Source organism: Podospora bellae-mahoneyi (genome assembly GCF_035222275.1).
Source record: "Podospora bellae-mahoneyi strain CBS 112042 chromosome 1 map unlocalized CBS112042p_1, whole genome shotgun sequence".
NCBI classification, from domain to species: domain Eukaryota; kingdom Fungi; phylum Ascomycota; class Sordariomycetes; order Sordariales; family Podosporaceae; genus Podospora; species Podospora bellae-mahoneyi.
In genome coordinates this window covers 4,874,520-4,890,260 of record NW_026946359.1, presented here as the reverse complement: position 1 = coordinate 4,890,260, position 15,741 = coordinate 4,874,520, and the positions used below count along the sequence as shown (strand labels likewise).

The following is a 15,741-nucleotide window of genomic DNA, read 5'->3' as shown; positions in this document are numbered from 1 at the left end:
ACCGCCAGGTTAAACAGGGGGCTCTTTTGGGCTAACCTGTCTCTTATTTGTCTAGCGATCTAGACGATGGAGACGCAATAGACCGCTGGTGATAGCGTTGTTGAATATCTAACTCTGACAGGATCAGGAAGTCTTTGACATCTGGCTCTCCTCCCAGTCCTGCCTGAATTCCAAACACATGGCTAGGTAGTCTTCCATGCCTTCAGTATCGATGAAGTCAACCGTCCAAGTGGTCGTCAGCGCAGGGGGATCAGCAGGCCAGATATAGGCCAGCGCTTCAGCGCCACTGGCAAGAGTGACCCGCGCGACGTCGTACTTTGGATTCTCAAAAGAGTCCAAAATGGCCCATTCTCGCTCTGTGAGGTCATTGTAGGCCCTCCCTGGTGCCACACTTGTCGGGTCGGCGACAAGCCCTGGGTATCTGTCTCTTTGTTAGGACACAACCCTCAACTCAGGGGAAGACGAGGGGGAAGAAGTACGGTAAACCCGGCAAGCCAGCTGCTCTCCACCCGGGTGCTGAAGTCAGCGTTGACGGCGGCACCCGGTCTAGCAGGGCGTGCATCACCGCATCGACGGTTAATGTGCCGTAGGCGAAGAGGCCGAGGTGGATTGGGAAGAGGGAGGAGCGGGCTGATGATGATGACGATAGCGGCGGTTGGTAGCGGTTCTGCCGGGACAGCAACTCCAGCTTCCCCGCGATTTTGGTGGAGCCGGGCCCACTAGGCGCTGCGGGGGTGTTGGGGTTTGGGTTGGGGCTGTTAGATGTGGTGGTGGACATGTTGCGAGACTGAGGAAGGCTTGGGAAAATATAACTGAAAGCAAATGTAAAGTGGGAGTCTGGGAGTGAGAATTGACAAGGTAGAGACTATCAAAGAACTTGGTGAATAGCAGTCAAAGGGTGTGTAAATCCCCAGTGTGGAGCTCGTTATCTATCTATCTCCCTCATTACCAACAGAAAGAAACCCCCATTTTAAGCGCCGCTTTCCATCTGGACGGTATCTCCAAACCCGTCACATCAAGATAACCAGAGGCAACTGATTGTCAGGGTAAACACCATCGCTTGGATCCCACACCCTCCATCCTATTCAACAAACAACTGGAAGCGGCTGGTTGGGGTGGCACGGGTGGGTGATCGATGAGGCGACTGTACCCCGCATTTTCAGGGGGGTACGTCCAACGGGCAGGGTGAGTGAGGGGGAATCTTGGTTACCTTCCCAGACAGGCCTTGGTGATCGGCAGCTCGTCTGTCTACCTACCCCGAGGCAAAGAGAACACCATGGCTTCGGTTCGTGAGGGGGGGTGGGTGTGTTCTTGCAACTTGCTTTGTTACAGACCTCCTTGAGCACACTTGTCGAGTACTTGGTTGAATCACCGAAGCAAATATACTTTATTTTACCAAATATTTGACTTTCTGGCTCTTCTATTGCCTCAGCCAGATTCTGTGGGAGAGAGCGCGATGAGATTCCAGTTGGTGCCAGAGACTCAAACGGCTCTGGTGCTGCTGCGAAGGCGTGCGAGCCTGCCTTGCAGTCGCATCAAGACGAGATGGCTAGGCGTTGGAAAGTTGGGTGTGCGGAGAAGCAGTGGTTTGGCAAGGAGCATCAGTGAAGGGCGTCGTCATGTAAGTCGCATTTCCCTTGACCAAGATGTTCCGTCTGCTAATCCGAGATCTCACGATCAGGTTCCATTACTGAGAATGACCATCCCCGAACACTTCAATACCATGGCGGAGAAATACGCCGACCATAGGGCAGTGACCAGTGTGCCTGCCATTCGCAACGTGAACAAGTCCTTGCTGGGCTATGAAGTCCACTGGAACCCGCGTACCCTCACCTACCGAGAACTTGACTCCATCTCCAACATCCTCGCACATTCGTTGCGAGCGCAAGGAGTCCAGAAAGGCGACAGAGTTGCTGTCAGCCTGGGAAACTGCTGGGAGTTTGCTGCCCTCACCTATGCAGTCTACAAATTAGGCGCTATTCTCGTCCCGCTGAACCCTCAGTTCAACGCTGAGCAAGTCACAGCTGCCCTAAACCATCTCGAGGTCAAACTCCTCATCATCAACGCCATGACAGACCTCGCATACAAGCCCGGCCAAGGAAGAAGTAACATACCCTTACTCAAGACCATCGTCCCAGACCTCACCACAGGCACCATCAAAAGCCCAACAGTGAAAAGCCTCGAAAAAGTAATCGTCGTGGACAACTCAAAAACACACTTCCCCAGCCCCCCAAAGATCTCGGAATACCCATCCCTCACCCCGTTCGACACCATATGGCTCCACGACGCGAAACACATCGACCCCATCATCCCCGACTCCCCCCTTTCCCCGTCAGAAACAATCAACATCCAATTCACCTCGGGCACCACCTCCCACCCCAAAGCAGCGATGCTCACCCACGAAAACATCCTCAACAACGGCCACCTCATCGCCCAGCGTATGGGTCTCGACCCCTCGGATCGAATCATCTGCCCCCCTCCCTTGTTCCACTGCTTTGGCTGCATCCTGGGGTACATGGCCTGCGCGACCACGGGGGCAGAAATCATGTTCCCCTCCCCGGCCTTTGACCCAGCCGCCACGATCGTCATGGCCCACAAGGAAAAAGCCACGGGTCTGTACGGGGTGGCAACAATGTTTGTGTCCATGTTTGAGGAGCTCGCCAACCCGAAACATCGAAAGAATTATCTACGGCCCGTCTACGAGAACTTACAAAAGGGCGAGAAGGCGTTCCCGTTGCTGAAAAAGGGGATCGCGGCGGGGAGTTCGGTGCCGCAGAGTTTGATGCACAAGATTTACGCCACTTTTGGGTTGGAGGACCTGGTGATTTGCTATGGGATGACGGAGACGAGCCCGGTGAGCTGCATGACTACGCCTGATGATCCGTTCGAGAAGAGGACGAGTACGGTGGGCAGGGTGATGCCGCATACGACGGTCAAGATTGTTGACCCGGAGAATAAGGGGAGGATATTGCCGATTGGGGAGAAGGGGGAGTTGGCGGCGGCGGGGTATTTGGTTATGAAGGGGTACTGGGGGGACGAGGGGAGGACGAACGAGGTGAGGGTGGCGGAACGGGATGAGGATGGACAGGAGAGGGTCTGGATGTACAGCGGGGATGAGGCGAGTATGGATGAGGAGGGCTATGTGGCTATCACAGGGAGGATTAAGGATTTGATTATCAGGGGAGGGGAGAATATCCATCCGCTGGAGATTGAGAACTGTTTGTTTCAGCATGAGTACGTCGCCGAGGTAAGCGTGGTTGGGGTGCCGTGTGACAGGCACGGGGAGAGTGTGGGCGCGTTTGTGATTGCGCATGAGGGGGTCGGGGTGGAGATGGAAGGGATGGAGAGTGATAAGGATGTTGGGGAGGAGGGCAAGAAGGTGTTGACTGCGGAAATGGTGAGGGAGTGGGTGAGGAGTCGGCTGAGCGCGCATTTGGTGCCGAAGCATGTTTGGTTTGTGAGGGAGTACCCCAAGACAGCGAGTGGGAAGATTCAGAAGTTCAAGTTGAGGGATATGGCGAAGAGGTGGTTGCTGGAGGCGGAGGAGAGGAAGCAACAACAATGATGGGCGGGGAAGAATGGGATGTCCCGGCGATCCGATCTGGCATGGATAGCGTTTCGGAGCACAACCCGCCCAGAGAGATCTAGACTTTTGAACTCGGCTAGTGGCTCGTATCGGGACATGATGCCCGCCATGTTTTGGAAATACACTCATGACTTGATCACTTGAGAACTCAATGCTGAAAAATCTGGGTAAATCGGGCCTTTTGTCCCGTTCAGCTGTTGTCTTTCACGTTTACCAGCTAGATATAGCCTCTTGCACGAGGACCTCTACCTGACGATTAGATCTGAATGATGTAAAAGTGATTCAGTCAGGAACGCAACAGAATTGTCGGTAGTGGTCGGTCAGCCAAGGTTGTTGGGGATATTCAGGGGTAAGCGAGACATCCAGCCAGGAACGAGCATTCTTGACATTCCTCATCTGCCATGGCACCAACACCGCTACCTCAGATTGCTCTGTTGTTTGTTATGAAGAGCAAAGAAAAGAAAAAAAAAAAGAATGTTCTGTGCATGTGAGAATTATAGGGACCTAAAAGATATAAAAAAACTCGCCATCTCTCCCGTTGAGCACCTCATTTTCTTTTCCTCACCACCATCCTCATCATCACCTCAGTCATCAGCTCATTCCTTCCAAAGCCAACCAGCCTAAACACATTCCCTCAACAACCCAATCCTTTAGCTCTCTTCAATATGAAGGTCACCTCCCTCGCCGCCGCCCTCGCCGCCACCCTCTCCGTCGCCATCGCCGAGATGGCCGCCACCCAAGAGATGGCCGCCGCCCAGGCTGACTGGCCCGAGTGGCCCAACTGGGAGGACCTCGACTGGACCCTCGAGGAGGTCTCCCCCCTCGTTGTCGGCAAGGGCAAGGGCGGCAAGGGCCAGGACATTGTCGAGATCTCCATCATCGACCCCACCATCGAGATTCTCCCCTTCGGCAAGGGCAAGGGCAAGGGCTGGGGCAAGGGCAACAGCAACAAGCCCGCTCCTCTCCCTCAGGGGTTCAAGTGCAAGCCTGGCAGCTACGCCTGCGAATGGTCCGAGAGGAAGGGGAGTGGGTGGAAGGTATGCAACGTTTTGGGGGAGTGGGTGGTAAGTTTACTCATGACAACGATAATAACGATGGAGCATGGCTGACATTACGATAACAGTACGGCGGCTCCTGCGGCAAGAGGGAGAGGTGCGAGTTCAATTTGGCCAACAAGAGCCCTTACTGCTTGCCTTACTCTTACTTGTAAATGCCTTCATTGGTATTCACAGTCGGCATTCAGACAAAGCTCTCTCTGGGACAATAGCGACAACTTTGACGGGGTGGATTTTACGACAATCTATGAGCGTATGAAGGAAACGGGTGGATGGAATCTGGGATTTCTCTGATATGTCTCAGTGCACTGGCACTTGTTTTCTTGCCGGGCTCCCTGTTGTAAACCCACCTGATTTGTATTTTTCTTTTGTTGGAATGCTGAGTCTTCTCGTTTTGTAGGTTAGTCTGCCTTGGTTAGCACCCCTTACCGATGATGGAAATGACAAACGGTATTCTTATAACAACTTTAGCTTTCCCTTGATCCACACTCGTTATATGCTGGAATGAAGGTGACACAAGGTGGACAGGGACTCCCTTCACTACGCCATGGATAGTCGTTTCTCGTGTGAAATCAGTAAAAACAAAAGTTCCATGAAGACAGGATTGTTCATTGAGAAATACTAATAAACTCCTTCATGCAATCCGTCTCCCAGTTTGAAAATTGTGTTATAATGCTCATGTCATTCATGTGCTATCAACAAGGTATCATACAATTACACGCTTTGTTTACTTTGCCCCTTTTCCTCACAGCACTCCCTTGCACCCCGCATTTACGCCTCAGGCCAGTTATTGTTAAACACAACGCAAGACCCATTTGCGCTCGTCGCAATATCCTTCTCCGACAAAAACACGCAATACTTGGCCACGCTCTCAATAGGCACCATTTTCTCGAGACCCGCAGGCGACTGAGAAGCAGAGATGGCTTGGAACGCCTCCATGTGCATGCCCTTGGCGAAGGCATCAGTAATGTTGGTGTTCATGCCGCCCAGAAGCAATGCGATGCTGTAGATACCCTTTGGCCCGTAGAAGCCGGCCGTGTTCTTGGTCAACGCCATGACACCAGCCTTGGATACTGTGTAAGCCGCTCCGGCCTTGAATCCATGGATGCTGGCGTTGGAGCCCATGTTGATGATGATGCCACCGACGGGATCTTGCTTCTCGAACTGGGCGATGGCGACCTTGGAGGTGGTGTATGGCCCGTTGAGGTTGATGTTGAGGACACGGTCCCATGTCTCCTTGGAGCATGCGCCCACGGGAGAGAAGTCATCCATGACGCCGGCGTTGTTGATTAAAACGTCCAGGCGGCCGAATTTGGAGACAGTGGCATCGACAAGAATTTGGACAGCGGCCTCGTCTGTTACGTCGGCTTGTTGAGCGAGGAATTTGCCGTCATAGGACTTGGTCCATTCCTCTTCGACAGCCGTGATTCGCTGAGGGTTGACGTCGCACACGGCAACATTGGCACCGCCGGCGAGGAAAGCATCGGCGATTGCCTTTCCGAGACCGCCAGCGGCACCGGTGATGAGGACTGTCTTGGCCATTTTGTGGGGTGAGGTTGAGGATAGTGATGCAATTGTTATCTGGTAAAATCTACCTGCGAAATATGAACTGGCACTGCAAGATAGGTCCTTCTTATATGTATGTAGAACAGCCCCTGAGCTCAGCTGACTTTGCTCAGGGGAATCTGGTCCACCATGACCCCTCTTCATCGCATGCTGGGTTGCATTTGCGGGGATAGGCATGGTTATGGAGGCTCTCCAATTGGGACCTATCACTGATGAACTGACCCTTAAGCATACCTCCCCGGGTCGATTGGTGGCCGAAGCTTCAGAAGCTCTCTCCTGGATATGCACGATTGTAGTCTGTTCAGTTTCCTGAGACGGTTGGATCTAGAGCTGCATGTGACAGCCAACAGTGATCGTTGGCTTTGAATCGTCTGCGGTGAACGGCAACGCGGGGTTCCATGTTGGAGGTCAGTTCTGGAGGTTCCATTGCTCCACATGAGGCGAACCCGAATGCGATTGCGAGCAAGAAGACCCTTGTGAAAACTGTGTGTTGTCTCTTGTAGGGGTTCAAATCCCGAATGCGAGAAGCCTCATATCGTGTTCGGGTCCAGGATTCTAAACATCACAACCGGGAAATCCGAGGCAAAAAAAAGTTCAGAGTGAGTTTATTGAGGTTTTGATTAACTGTGAAAGAACGCAGTTGGACGTTGGAAAAGACACCAACACCAACGGCGTCAACAGGAGGCCAGAATGCCGGAGCTTAAGATCGCCTCTAACCCAGGTAGGGATAGTGTCACTTGGCTATCAGCTCACAAACATCCGGCAGGCAACTAAGGCTTAGATCCTTGTCTCAACGCCAATGACGAAACCCAACTGGAGAAAGTTTGGATCACTTTTTTGCGGCCAAAAAGTCGAGTTTTGCGACAGCATACCAAAGTATTTCGGGCCAATATCCAAGCGCTGCGCACCTTCATCTGGCTTTCTACCATATATACGAGGAAATGATGCAATGAACACCTAATCAACGTGATACCCCATCAAATTACTCTTCTCCCACATCCACAATGTCATCCCTCACCAGCAACAACAAGGTGCAACTAGCCGCAACAGCCGTCGTCTCCGCAGCCGTCGCCGCCGGCGCAATCCTTAGCTACCAACGACTCCAAAAAGACTCACGGCTCAACCGCTTAAAGCAGTCCATCCCCAACCCAGGCGACGACGAATCCGGTGTCCAAAAAGTAAACCCCCCTCCCCCCTGGCCCTCTCCCACACCCAAAAACCGCTAACATCCGCCTCCCCCTAGCTCACCCGCGTCGGCCCCCTCCCCAAACCCGACAAAGAAGACGAACACAACTTCCTCCTCGCCCAGCGCGCCCAAGCAGGCGACTTCGACGACGAGCTCGTCCTCGAGCAGCTCGCCCGCAACCGCGTCTTCCTCTCCGACCAAGGCCTCTCCAAACTCCGCAATGCCTTCGTGATCATCGTCGGCTGCGGCGGCGTCGGCTCCCACGCCTGCGCTGCCCTCTCCCGCTCCGGCGTGAGCAAAATCCGCCTCATCGACTTTGACCAAGTCACCCTCTCCTCTCTCAATCGTCACGCCGTCGCCACCCTCGCAGACGTCGGTCTCCCCAAAGTCCAGTGTCTCCAGCGCAGGTTGTGCGCCATAACACCGTGGACAAAGTTTGATCTGAGGCTTCAAAAGTTTGATGGGTCGGTGGCGGGGGATCTACTCGGGGATTGGGAAGGCGGGCAGAGGCCGGATTTTGTGATTGATGCAATTGACAACATTGAGAGCAAGGTCGAGCTGCTCAAGTACTGTCACGACAATGGGCTGCCTGTGATTTCGGCCATGGGGGCGGGCACGAAGAGCGATCCCACCAGGGTGATGGTGGGGGATATCGGGGCGAGTTTCGAGGATGGGCTTTCCAGGGCGACGAGGAGGAAGCTGAAGCTTTTGGGGGTCACGAGCGGGATTCCGGTGGTGTACTCGACCGAGAAGATGGGCGAGGGCAAGGCGGCGCTTTTGCCGCTGTCGGAGGAGGAGTTCAAGAAGGGGGATGTCAGGGATTTGGGTGCGCTGCCGGATTTTAGGGTGAGGATTCTGCCCGTGTTGGGAACTATGCCGGCGGTTTTTGGATATGTGGCTGCGAATCATGTCATTTTGAAGATTACCGGTAAGCTGATTTTCACTGTCTCTACCCCTCGCTGAAACCGACACACGCTAACAACCGCTCAGGCTACCCAATGGACTACCAACCCGCCAAGGCCCGCGACAAGATGTACGAGGCCATCCTCGCCTACGTTCAGGCCAGCGAGGAGAAGGTGGTGCGCATGATCGAAGGAGGCCGCACCGACGTCTGCGTCGGTCTCAAGGTGCCCATCACACCCGGAGACATCGCCTTCTTGGTCGAAGAGGCCTTCAGAGGCAGAAGTGCCGTGACCGGCGTCCCCACAAAGCTCATGCTCATCCGGTGGAGGAAGCCCGCCACCACCACCCTCGTCCGCATCGGCGAGGGCAAAGACGAGCAAAAGTCTTCCAACCTCAGGCTCCGTGACTTGGTCTGCATGACCAAGGAGGAGGCTGTCAGGCATCAGAAAGAGGTGCTTTTGGGCGACAAGTCTCTCAAGGACCTCTACAGCCAAGAGGTCATCGAGCTCGTGGAGAGGCAGCAAGAGGAGGCCGAGGCCTATGAACGGCACAGGCCTTGAACACAGTAAAGTAAAAGCCAATATAGCCTGTGAACCCAACCTCGATGATCCATCAATCACCATTGAATGACGGCTTAACTTCCAACACATGCGCCTCGGCACTAATCAGTTTCAGAGAAACCTCGAAATCCTTCTCGAGACATCACAGATGCCAAGAGATTTCGTTCAGATTAGTATCTGTGTGGTGTCAAATAACAAATTCCCAGACCAGGAGATTCCCCAAAAAGCCAATGCTGGTTCAAACCAATGTGGTTGTTCCACTGCTATTACCGCTGCCTTATAGCCACCACAAATGGCCACGACAACAGTGCATTCGGGTATGCCTCTTTACCGCGTTGACACCTTCTCCATCTGCATACCAACACCATGGCATATCCTCCCCTTGTTGTACCACTTGACCTCAGGCACCAGCTCCGCCGTCACCCACCTGGCTGTCTTGGCATGCAAACTCCCCTCTCCAAACGGAATGATAGTCTTATCCTTCCGTAACTTCTCATCCAGGCTGAGCTTGTTCATGGCCTGCTCCAACTCGCCATTCTCATCATGAGTCCGCGGGAACGACGTCTTTCCCTCAGCCAAAGCCTGGAAAATTGCCAGCTGGTCCTGCAAAAACTCATCCACCACGCCCCCCGCAGAAACTTCGTCAAACAGTTCCTTGCACAACTTCCTCGACAAACTCTGGCTCAACGACTCCGAGCTCATCGCCGACCCCTTAGCCTTTGTCTTCTTCGGCGTCGAAGTGAGCATATCCCTCCCCCACCTTAGTTCGCCCGATCTTCCTACCAGCAGGACGTATATCCTTGAGTCCTGCCCCGAATCCTCCGTCACCTTGAAATTGACCTCCACATCAGGAAACATCTCCTCCAAGTCTGTCACGAGTGCCTGCATCATGGACTCTTGCATGGCAAAGGGGACGATCATCGACACGTCAATAGCTTCGAGATCGACATCCCCCGGACCACCGCCGTAAATCTCGCCCAACCCATTGTCCTTGAACGTTAACGTCTCCCCTGCCCTAAGAGGGTTGAACTGAAACGAGCACTTTCCCCGTGATGCTTTACCTAGACTCCACCCGCGGGAAATCAGCTTCCGCTGCACGACGATGCCAAAGGCGTTTTCGAGGGTTGGTAAGAGGACTTGGTCGAGGTACTCGTAGCTGAGGGAGAAGGAGACGTTGGTTCCGCCCGAGAGCTCGAGCGTTATTGGCTCGTCGACCTTGTCGCTGCTGCCAGAAAATAGAAGGAAGGGAAAGATGGCCTGGAAGATGAGGAGGGTCGAAGCGGCGGGGGAGTCGGCTTCAATCTTGATGGTGCGGGATTTGAGGGAGGAGGGCTTGAGGCGAGGGCGGAAATCGAGGGTGTGAGAGCCGACGGAGAGTCCGTCGACTTCGGCGTTGGTTGCTGTGGCGAGATATTCGATGGCGGTGACGTGTTGGGATTTGAGACCTACGGGGAGTTTGTTAGTCAAAGGGCAGTGATGAGGGGAGGAAAACAAGAAACTAACCTCCGCCTTTGGCACCTCCCCGAGGGCCTTCACGATTCCCACGGACATGTGTTATGCGGATTGGGACGGTGGCGACGGCGGCGAGGGCACATGCTATGCGCACCAGCTGGCCGCCTCCTTCACCTGTCCTCCCGTCGAGTTCGATAACGGGTCGTTGCTTTTCCATATTGACTGTTGTTGACGACACGCCGTATTCAGTGGTGGTTATTATTGTTGTTGTTGTTGAGTGTTGAGTGTTGTGGTTATTGTGAGTGGGGTTGAGAGGCTCACTTGATGGTGGGGGTGGAGGAAGGTGACTTCTTCTGCTGACTTTCCGCTTTTACGCCAGCTGTTGTCTCCTGGTGGGGGGAATTTGCCTGTTTCTTTTTTAATAAAAAAATCGATTTCAAATGCAACAGTTGGGGCGGTTTAAATTCTGATAACAAGTTTTGAGCAAGAGCAACCCGGGCTAGAAGATATGCGAGATGACAAGAGAGAGGGAGAGGAAGGAGCAACTTGGTTTTCTTCGAAATATGACCTCGAAGATTGGCAAACGGAAAACCAACCACGTTTGGATCAAACAAGAGTCGGTATGGAACAGCTTTAAAAAGGGATGAAGGCCAAGTTATAACTGCGTTTGACAGTTGCGTCGCATTTATCATGCCCTTGACGGCAAGGGAGTACGCGCCACAGCCCAGTTCTTCAGGCTCGTCGTTGTAGATTAACAACAATTCTTAGTGGTGCTTGGTGTTTGCTCAATACCCCGGGCTGAGTCACACGGCGGCCGGCTGAGGACCTGGGCTTGGTAAAAATGGAACCGAGGCGCTAAATAGCCACTTGAAATCCACCATTTTGCAGGGCTGCACAGCTGTAAATACCTTGGCGGCCTCTTCTGTCTTGGTGATACCATCATGTATTGGATATCACCTTCAAACGGAGCAGATGCCTCAGGTTATGGTTAATCTGTGGTCCGAGAAATTTTTGCATGAGTTTATAGAAGTTTTATCATCTTGAAAGACCCAGCGCAAGACTCGAGCCGTCGAAGCGCTCAAAGCCAATGAGAAAAACCCAAACAAAGCGTGTTATACCGAAGAACCCCTAACAAAAAGCAAACAATCCCGAGAAAAGCCTTCAACATGCTTCCCAAAAACACCATTCTATCATTCCAATCGCTTTCGGGGGTATCATTTTCTTTGGACCTAGCAGCCAGCTTTCCAGTACACCTACCCCTAACCAACGCCTCGTATATTATTGTGGTGGAAAACACATCCCCAAATCATCGCAATCTCGTGCTTCGTCGAAAAGGTCGTCAAGCTTCGTCCTGATAAGCTTCCTCCTCGTTAGCAACAAACGCTGCGGTTGTCTCCGCCGATACAGTAGGGACGGAACAAGTTTGACAACTCCTGCTGTGCTGAAATTGCTGTTCAGCCGTTGCAACTCTACATACGTTCACGTTCAAGTTAGTATCTTGAGCAGCTCCGGCCATAATCTAAGAAAAGATCATTTAACTCACATCTTGTCTGCAGTTTGCGTTAAACACTCGGCGATGCTCCCATCACAGTGCGCATGAACCAACAGTTGGTTCCTCAGCCCAAGAATCTGCTCCCCCAGCGACCTGAACTGGGCAGCAAGGTCTGCATTCTGATTCTGTAAAGCAGCGGATTCCGACACAAGATTTTGCCAAGTTGTTTTTGCCTTCAGTCTTGATTGAGTCTTGATTTTGCGGCGGTGAGCCTGGGCTTTCTCTAGCTGGTCTTGTGTTTCGGCGGAGGTTGCTTCTGGAGGCGACGACGGACTAAGGGTTCGCGAGACGCTGTTCTTCTTCCTCGCTGGCGAACAGGGGGTCGACGCTGGCTTCCATCGAAGCACTTGATCTTGGCCCTGTTCAAGGGACTGATGCTGTGCAACTTCGGGATTACTAGAGGCAGGTGACAAAAACTGAGCCGGTTCCTGGCTGATTTGCATCGATGGTTCGCATGAATATGGGGTAAGCATATCTGGGGTACCAAGGGTCGGTAACTCCTAGTGGCTGTGCCTCGATAATATCGTTGTCCAAGCCATAAGTCTCCTGGTATCCCCTCCAGGGGATTGCTGAGAGTTCGACTTCGGGCAAGCCATAGGCCTCTTGTTCCATGGATCCAGGAAGGAGGTTGTTAAAAGGGCTGGGCGCGGTCAAAGTATCATGGCTTCGTGTATCGATATCGTCACCCGGCTGTTGTCCATGAAGCGGGTATTGAGCAGCGTTGTTCATCGAGTCCATGGCAGAAATTCGAAGTCCAGGATTCAGGTCAAAATCTCAGAGTTCAAAGGGTGAGCAAGGTCAGGAGCATTGATGTACTGGCAACTAAAGACTTTGGTAAGCGTTTTTTCTTCGCTCTTCCCTGCTGTTGGGTTCACCTCACAAACTTCGTAAACAACGGAGATCCCGCCTGTCAGGCTATCATCGGCGTTCCCATCCCATGCATCGGTTTCGCGGGCTAGTCAGTTTGCATCCAGACATACAGGCAAAGGCAATGATATGAAGCGCAGGGACCCCATCCCTTCAGCACGAGACCGAAAACAGCTCTGCGCTACGAAGCCTTGGACGCAGATCATTGTCTTGCTTCTCAGGTAGGCTGCAAGGCTCCTATGTTGTCCAGAACCTGTCACAAAACTTGCTAACGTTGGTGATTATCATCCTGGGCTTCGCATTGTTGGTAGTTTGTAGGCGATGGTAAGAGGTCACTAAGCCCAAGGGAAGCTGGAGCCATCTTTGAAAGCGAGGTCGGTACTGGTGGCAGCAAAGCTGCTTCTTTGAGGCCTTGTTGGTATCACTGGACACCTAGAACAGTCTTCGTGTCTCGATGGGGATCTGGAGAGTTGTGTCAACGCATGAAGCACTCCCTCACAGACCGCATAAATGCATTTGGACCACCGGCCGAGTGCCCACAACGCATCCTCTTGCATCTGTGCGCCGCTCTCCACTTGGGGGATTCCTTCCCGGTTTGCCAAGCTGATGATCTTCACCAGGGGTCGTCGGGACTGGGGTTTTAGGGCGATTACCGGCGATTAACGTACCGCGATCTCAATTCGGTTGCTCCCGGGCGGAGACCGGCTAACGGAGCCGGGAACGTCCCTTGTGGGACCCATATATAGCTCTGTTTCAGCGCCTTTGTCGTATGAAAAGGCCGGTTGGTGGAGTTGGACGTCGGTGATTAGGTGTACCCTATCATGTAGAATTCTGCCAAGCAAATCATCGCACAATGACCATCAGCTCGAGGGCTCATGCAGAGAACAGGAGGAGCACGCAGGAACGTACACGATTGGGTCGGCGGGACGGGATACCCTATAGCGTTTCCTGGTCACTGGGGCGGGGCTCAATGTAGGTTGCCGTCCGACTGGCTCAAACATATGGAGGTTTTGGTTGTCGGAAGGTGATTTGTCACCGTGGCCCAATCATTATGCCGGAGGTCTCCGATATAAGACTGTAGATGGCATAAGCACTGGTCAGCTGGCTGATATCTCTCCATGATATTGGCACTTGTTGAGGGGACCGCCATGTCGGATGGTTGATGTTGCTCTTGATGGCATCCATACAAGCTGAAAGAAGTATGCGGTCTAGGAAAAAGCAACAAAGGGGCAATAGTGTTGAAGATTGCGTGGGTTAGGGAACATCCTAGAACAAGCGGTCTGCAGTGGCGACAAGCTTTTTGAAATTTTTCTAAACTTCTTTCCCCCGGAAGCCCAATTCGAGTTCCAATTATTACCATATACTCCTGCCTCCGGACATAATCTGGTTGACGGAGGAGGAAGGCCCGTACCCCATTGGTGGCTTATCTGTCTACGCATCGAAGCTGCTGGTGTCTGGTCTTCTCGCTCGTCTTCTGCTCTCCGTACATCGTCCCACTGCTTCCGCCAACGACAACGCACAGCTCCATATATCTCTGAATCCCACTCAGACATGCCCTCGTCAAAGCAGATCCTCCAGCGCGATCTCAGCCGGGTACAGGTACAGTGGTGGAATGATTCCGGGTACCGCAACATTATCGGCCAACAAGATCGCAACTCGGTTTTGACTCTCTCCGGTGGTCCTCTCATAGGCTGGGTTTAGAAATCGGGAAGGTAGATTCTCTCTGCCGCTGTCCAGGAACGGCATCACGATGTCGGTACCGTGATCACCAACGGCGCTGTCGTCCCCGTTGTCAGACAGCGTCAATCTAAAGGACAATCAGCATTCATCATGTCATCCATCACCATGGCCAGTAGCGCGCTTACCTGGAGGAAATGGACCAAGCTCGACCAGACGAGCTTACCGCATGGCTAGAGAGATTCAGCCTGGAGGCAACGACAGCCACGGAAGCAGAGTTGCCGGATGATTCTAGAGGTGGCGGTGGGTCATCAAGGCTGACAAAATTGCCGTGGACCTCTTCACCGTCGCCAGAGGTTGATGTGGTTGTGGTTTGTTCGTCAATGGAGTCGACATCCGCAGGTGCGTCGTGTAGGTGGTGTGGGTTCACATCACCTCCTTGGTGGTCTGCGCCATCAGTCAGGCAACATTGCGCCTCGGGGTTGCATTGAGCAAGATCGGCCATCTTGTGGCAGGGTTACCATTTAGATGGAGATAGGGACAAAGGTCAGAAAAAGGTCCGGCGGTGTCAAGACTTTTGTTTCCGAAATCCACAGCCTCATGGAAAGGGTAAACGGTTGGGCTATGAAGGGGTTGTCGTGGAGCTTGTCGTCTGGTCCCTGACGACGGAAAAAAAGAAACTGGTATACCGCAGTTCATGTCATTACACGTGTTCTAGGCAAGTAAGGCTCGGGGCAAGACACTCTCGCAGGAGCGGAAGTGATGACAAACTACCTAGGGTTGGGCAGGGAGCTACCCTCGACAGTGATTGGCATACCGGTACACACCGACAGCATCCAACACGGCCATCTCACCTCAACTACCCACTGGCCAGCCCAGCTCATGTTCTAGCCATGTTCCGAGAAGGCCCCCAAGTATCCAGGAAACAATCACCAACTCTCACACCACCCATCACGTGGCAGCCGGACACACAAGAAGACCCTAGGGTACATGTTGTCGACCAGTCGGGCAACTTTTGGAACAAGCGGTGACGGATAACTTGCTGTGGAAACCCTATTGGGTGTGCGGGAACTTCTGGAGAGCGAGCGATAGTCCATCGTGAGGGAGACCAATCATGCTGGTTCCACATCGGTGCTGGTTCGGGCAATCCGTCCAGGGAGTCCTGAATTGGGTTATAGATAAACACTGGTAGTTCAGTTGGTCGAAAAACTCGACAATATGTCTGAATACACAGGAGAAGGGGCAGTGGATTTGTCCAAGAGCGAGGTCTGGTATTCATATTGGCAGATGTCGACCGGGCACCCTCCATAACCATTCCAATCTGGACTACCGCCAAT

At 53.0% G+C, this 15,741-nt stretch overlaps 8 protein-coding genes across 8 annotated transcripts; 3 read left to right on the top strand and 5 right to left on the bottom strand.

The window, feature by feature from the left end:
- Positions 1-63: 63 nt before the first annotated feature.
- On the bottom strand, positions 64-1,064 carry QC761_114705 (uncharacterized protein). The gene is made up of 2 exons (XM_062874748.1): positions 480-1,064; positions 64-421 (listed from the first exon to the last, which is right to left on the bottom strand). The coding sequence occupies exons 1-2, from the start codon at positions 776-778 to the stop codon at positions 124-126; spliced, it is 597 nt and encodes a 198-aa protein (XP_062737926.1). The 5' UTR covers positions 779-1,064; the 3' UTR covers positions 64-123.
- Positions 1,065-1,203: 139 nt separating this feature from the next.
- Positions 1,204-3,734, top strand: QC761_114700 (uncharacterized protein). The gene is made up of 2 exons (XM_062874747.1): positions 1,204-1,621; positions 1,682-3,734. The coding sequence occupies exons 1-2, from the start codon at positions 1,457-1,459 to the stop codon at positions 3,563-3,565; spliced, it is 2,049 nt and encodes a 682-aa protein (XP_062737925.1). The 5' UTR covers positions 1,204-1,456; the 3' UTR covers positions 3,566-3,734.
- Positions 3,735-4,081: 347 nt separating this feature from the next.
- QC761_114690 (uncharacterized protein) lies at positions 4,082-5,122 on the top strand. The gene is made up of 2 exons (XM_062874746.1): positions 4,082-4,650; positions 4,710-5,122. The coding sequence occupies exons 1-2, from the start codon at positions 4,252-4,254 to the stop codon at positions 4,794-4,796; spliced, it is 486 nt and encodes a 161-aa protein (XP_062737924.1). The 5' UTR covers positions 4,082-4,251; the 3' UTR covers positions 4,797-5,122.
- Positions 5,123-5,412: 290 nt separating this feature from the next.
- On the bottom strand, positions 5,413-6,183 carry QC761_114680 (uncharacterized protein; the record flags this gene model as incomplete). The annotated part of the gene is made up of 1 exon (XM_062874745.1): positions 5,413-6,183. One exon carries the CDS (start codon positions 6,181-6,183, stop codon positions 5,413-5,415), a length of 771 nt encoding a protein of 256 aa, XP_062737923.1.
- A 611-nt stretch (positions 6,184-6,794) lies between these two features.
- On the top strand, positions 6,795-8,856 carry QC761_114670 (uncharacterized protein; the record flags this gene model as incomplete). The annotated part of the gene is made up of 3 exons (XM_062874744.1): positions 6,795-7,385; positions 7,451-8,321; positions 8,384-8,856. Exons 1-3 carry the CDS (start codon positions 7,212-7,214, stop codon positions 8,854-8,856), a joined length of 1,518 nt encoding a protein of 505 aa, XP_062737922.1. The 5' UTR covers positions 6,795-7,211.
- QC761_114660 (uncharacterized protein) lies at positions 8,733-11,075 on the bottom strand. The gene is made up of 2 exons (XM_062874743.1): positions 10,360-11,075; positions 8,733-10,301 (listed from the first exon to the last, which is right to left on the bottom strand). Exons 1-2 carry the CDS (start codon positions 10,523-10,525, stop codon positions 9,184-9,186), a joined length of 1,284 nt encoding a protein of 427 aa, XP_062737921.1. The 5' UTR covers positions 10,526-11,075; the 3' UTR covers positions 8,733-9,183.
- A 209-nt stretch (positions 11,076-11,284) lies between these two features.
- Positions 11,285-12,333, bottom strand: QC761_114657 (uncharacterized protein; the record flags this gene model as incomplete). Its single annotated transcript, XM_062874742.1, has 2 exons — positions 11,285-11,777; positions 11,852-12,333. The coding sequence occupies 2 exons, from the start codon at positions 12,331-12,333 to the stop codon at positions 11,648-11,650; spliced, it is 612 nt and encodes a 203-aa protein (XP_062737920.1). The 3' UTR covers positions 11,285-11,647.
- A 1,954-nt stretch (positions 12,334-14,287) lies between these two features.
- QC761_0016250 (uncharacterized protein) lies at positions 14,288-14,909 on the bottom strand (the record flags this gene model as incomplete). Its single annotated transcript, XM_062872012.1, has 2 exons — positions 14,288-14,534; positions 14,593-14,909. 2 exons carry the CDS (start codon positions 14,907-14,909, stop codon positions 14,288-14,290), a joined length of 564 nt encoding a protein of 187 aa, XP_062737919.1.
- Between the last annotated feature and the right edge of the window lie 832 nt (positions 14,910-15,741).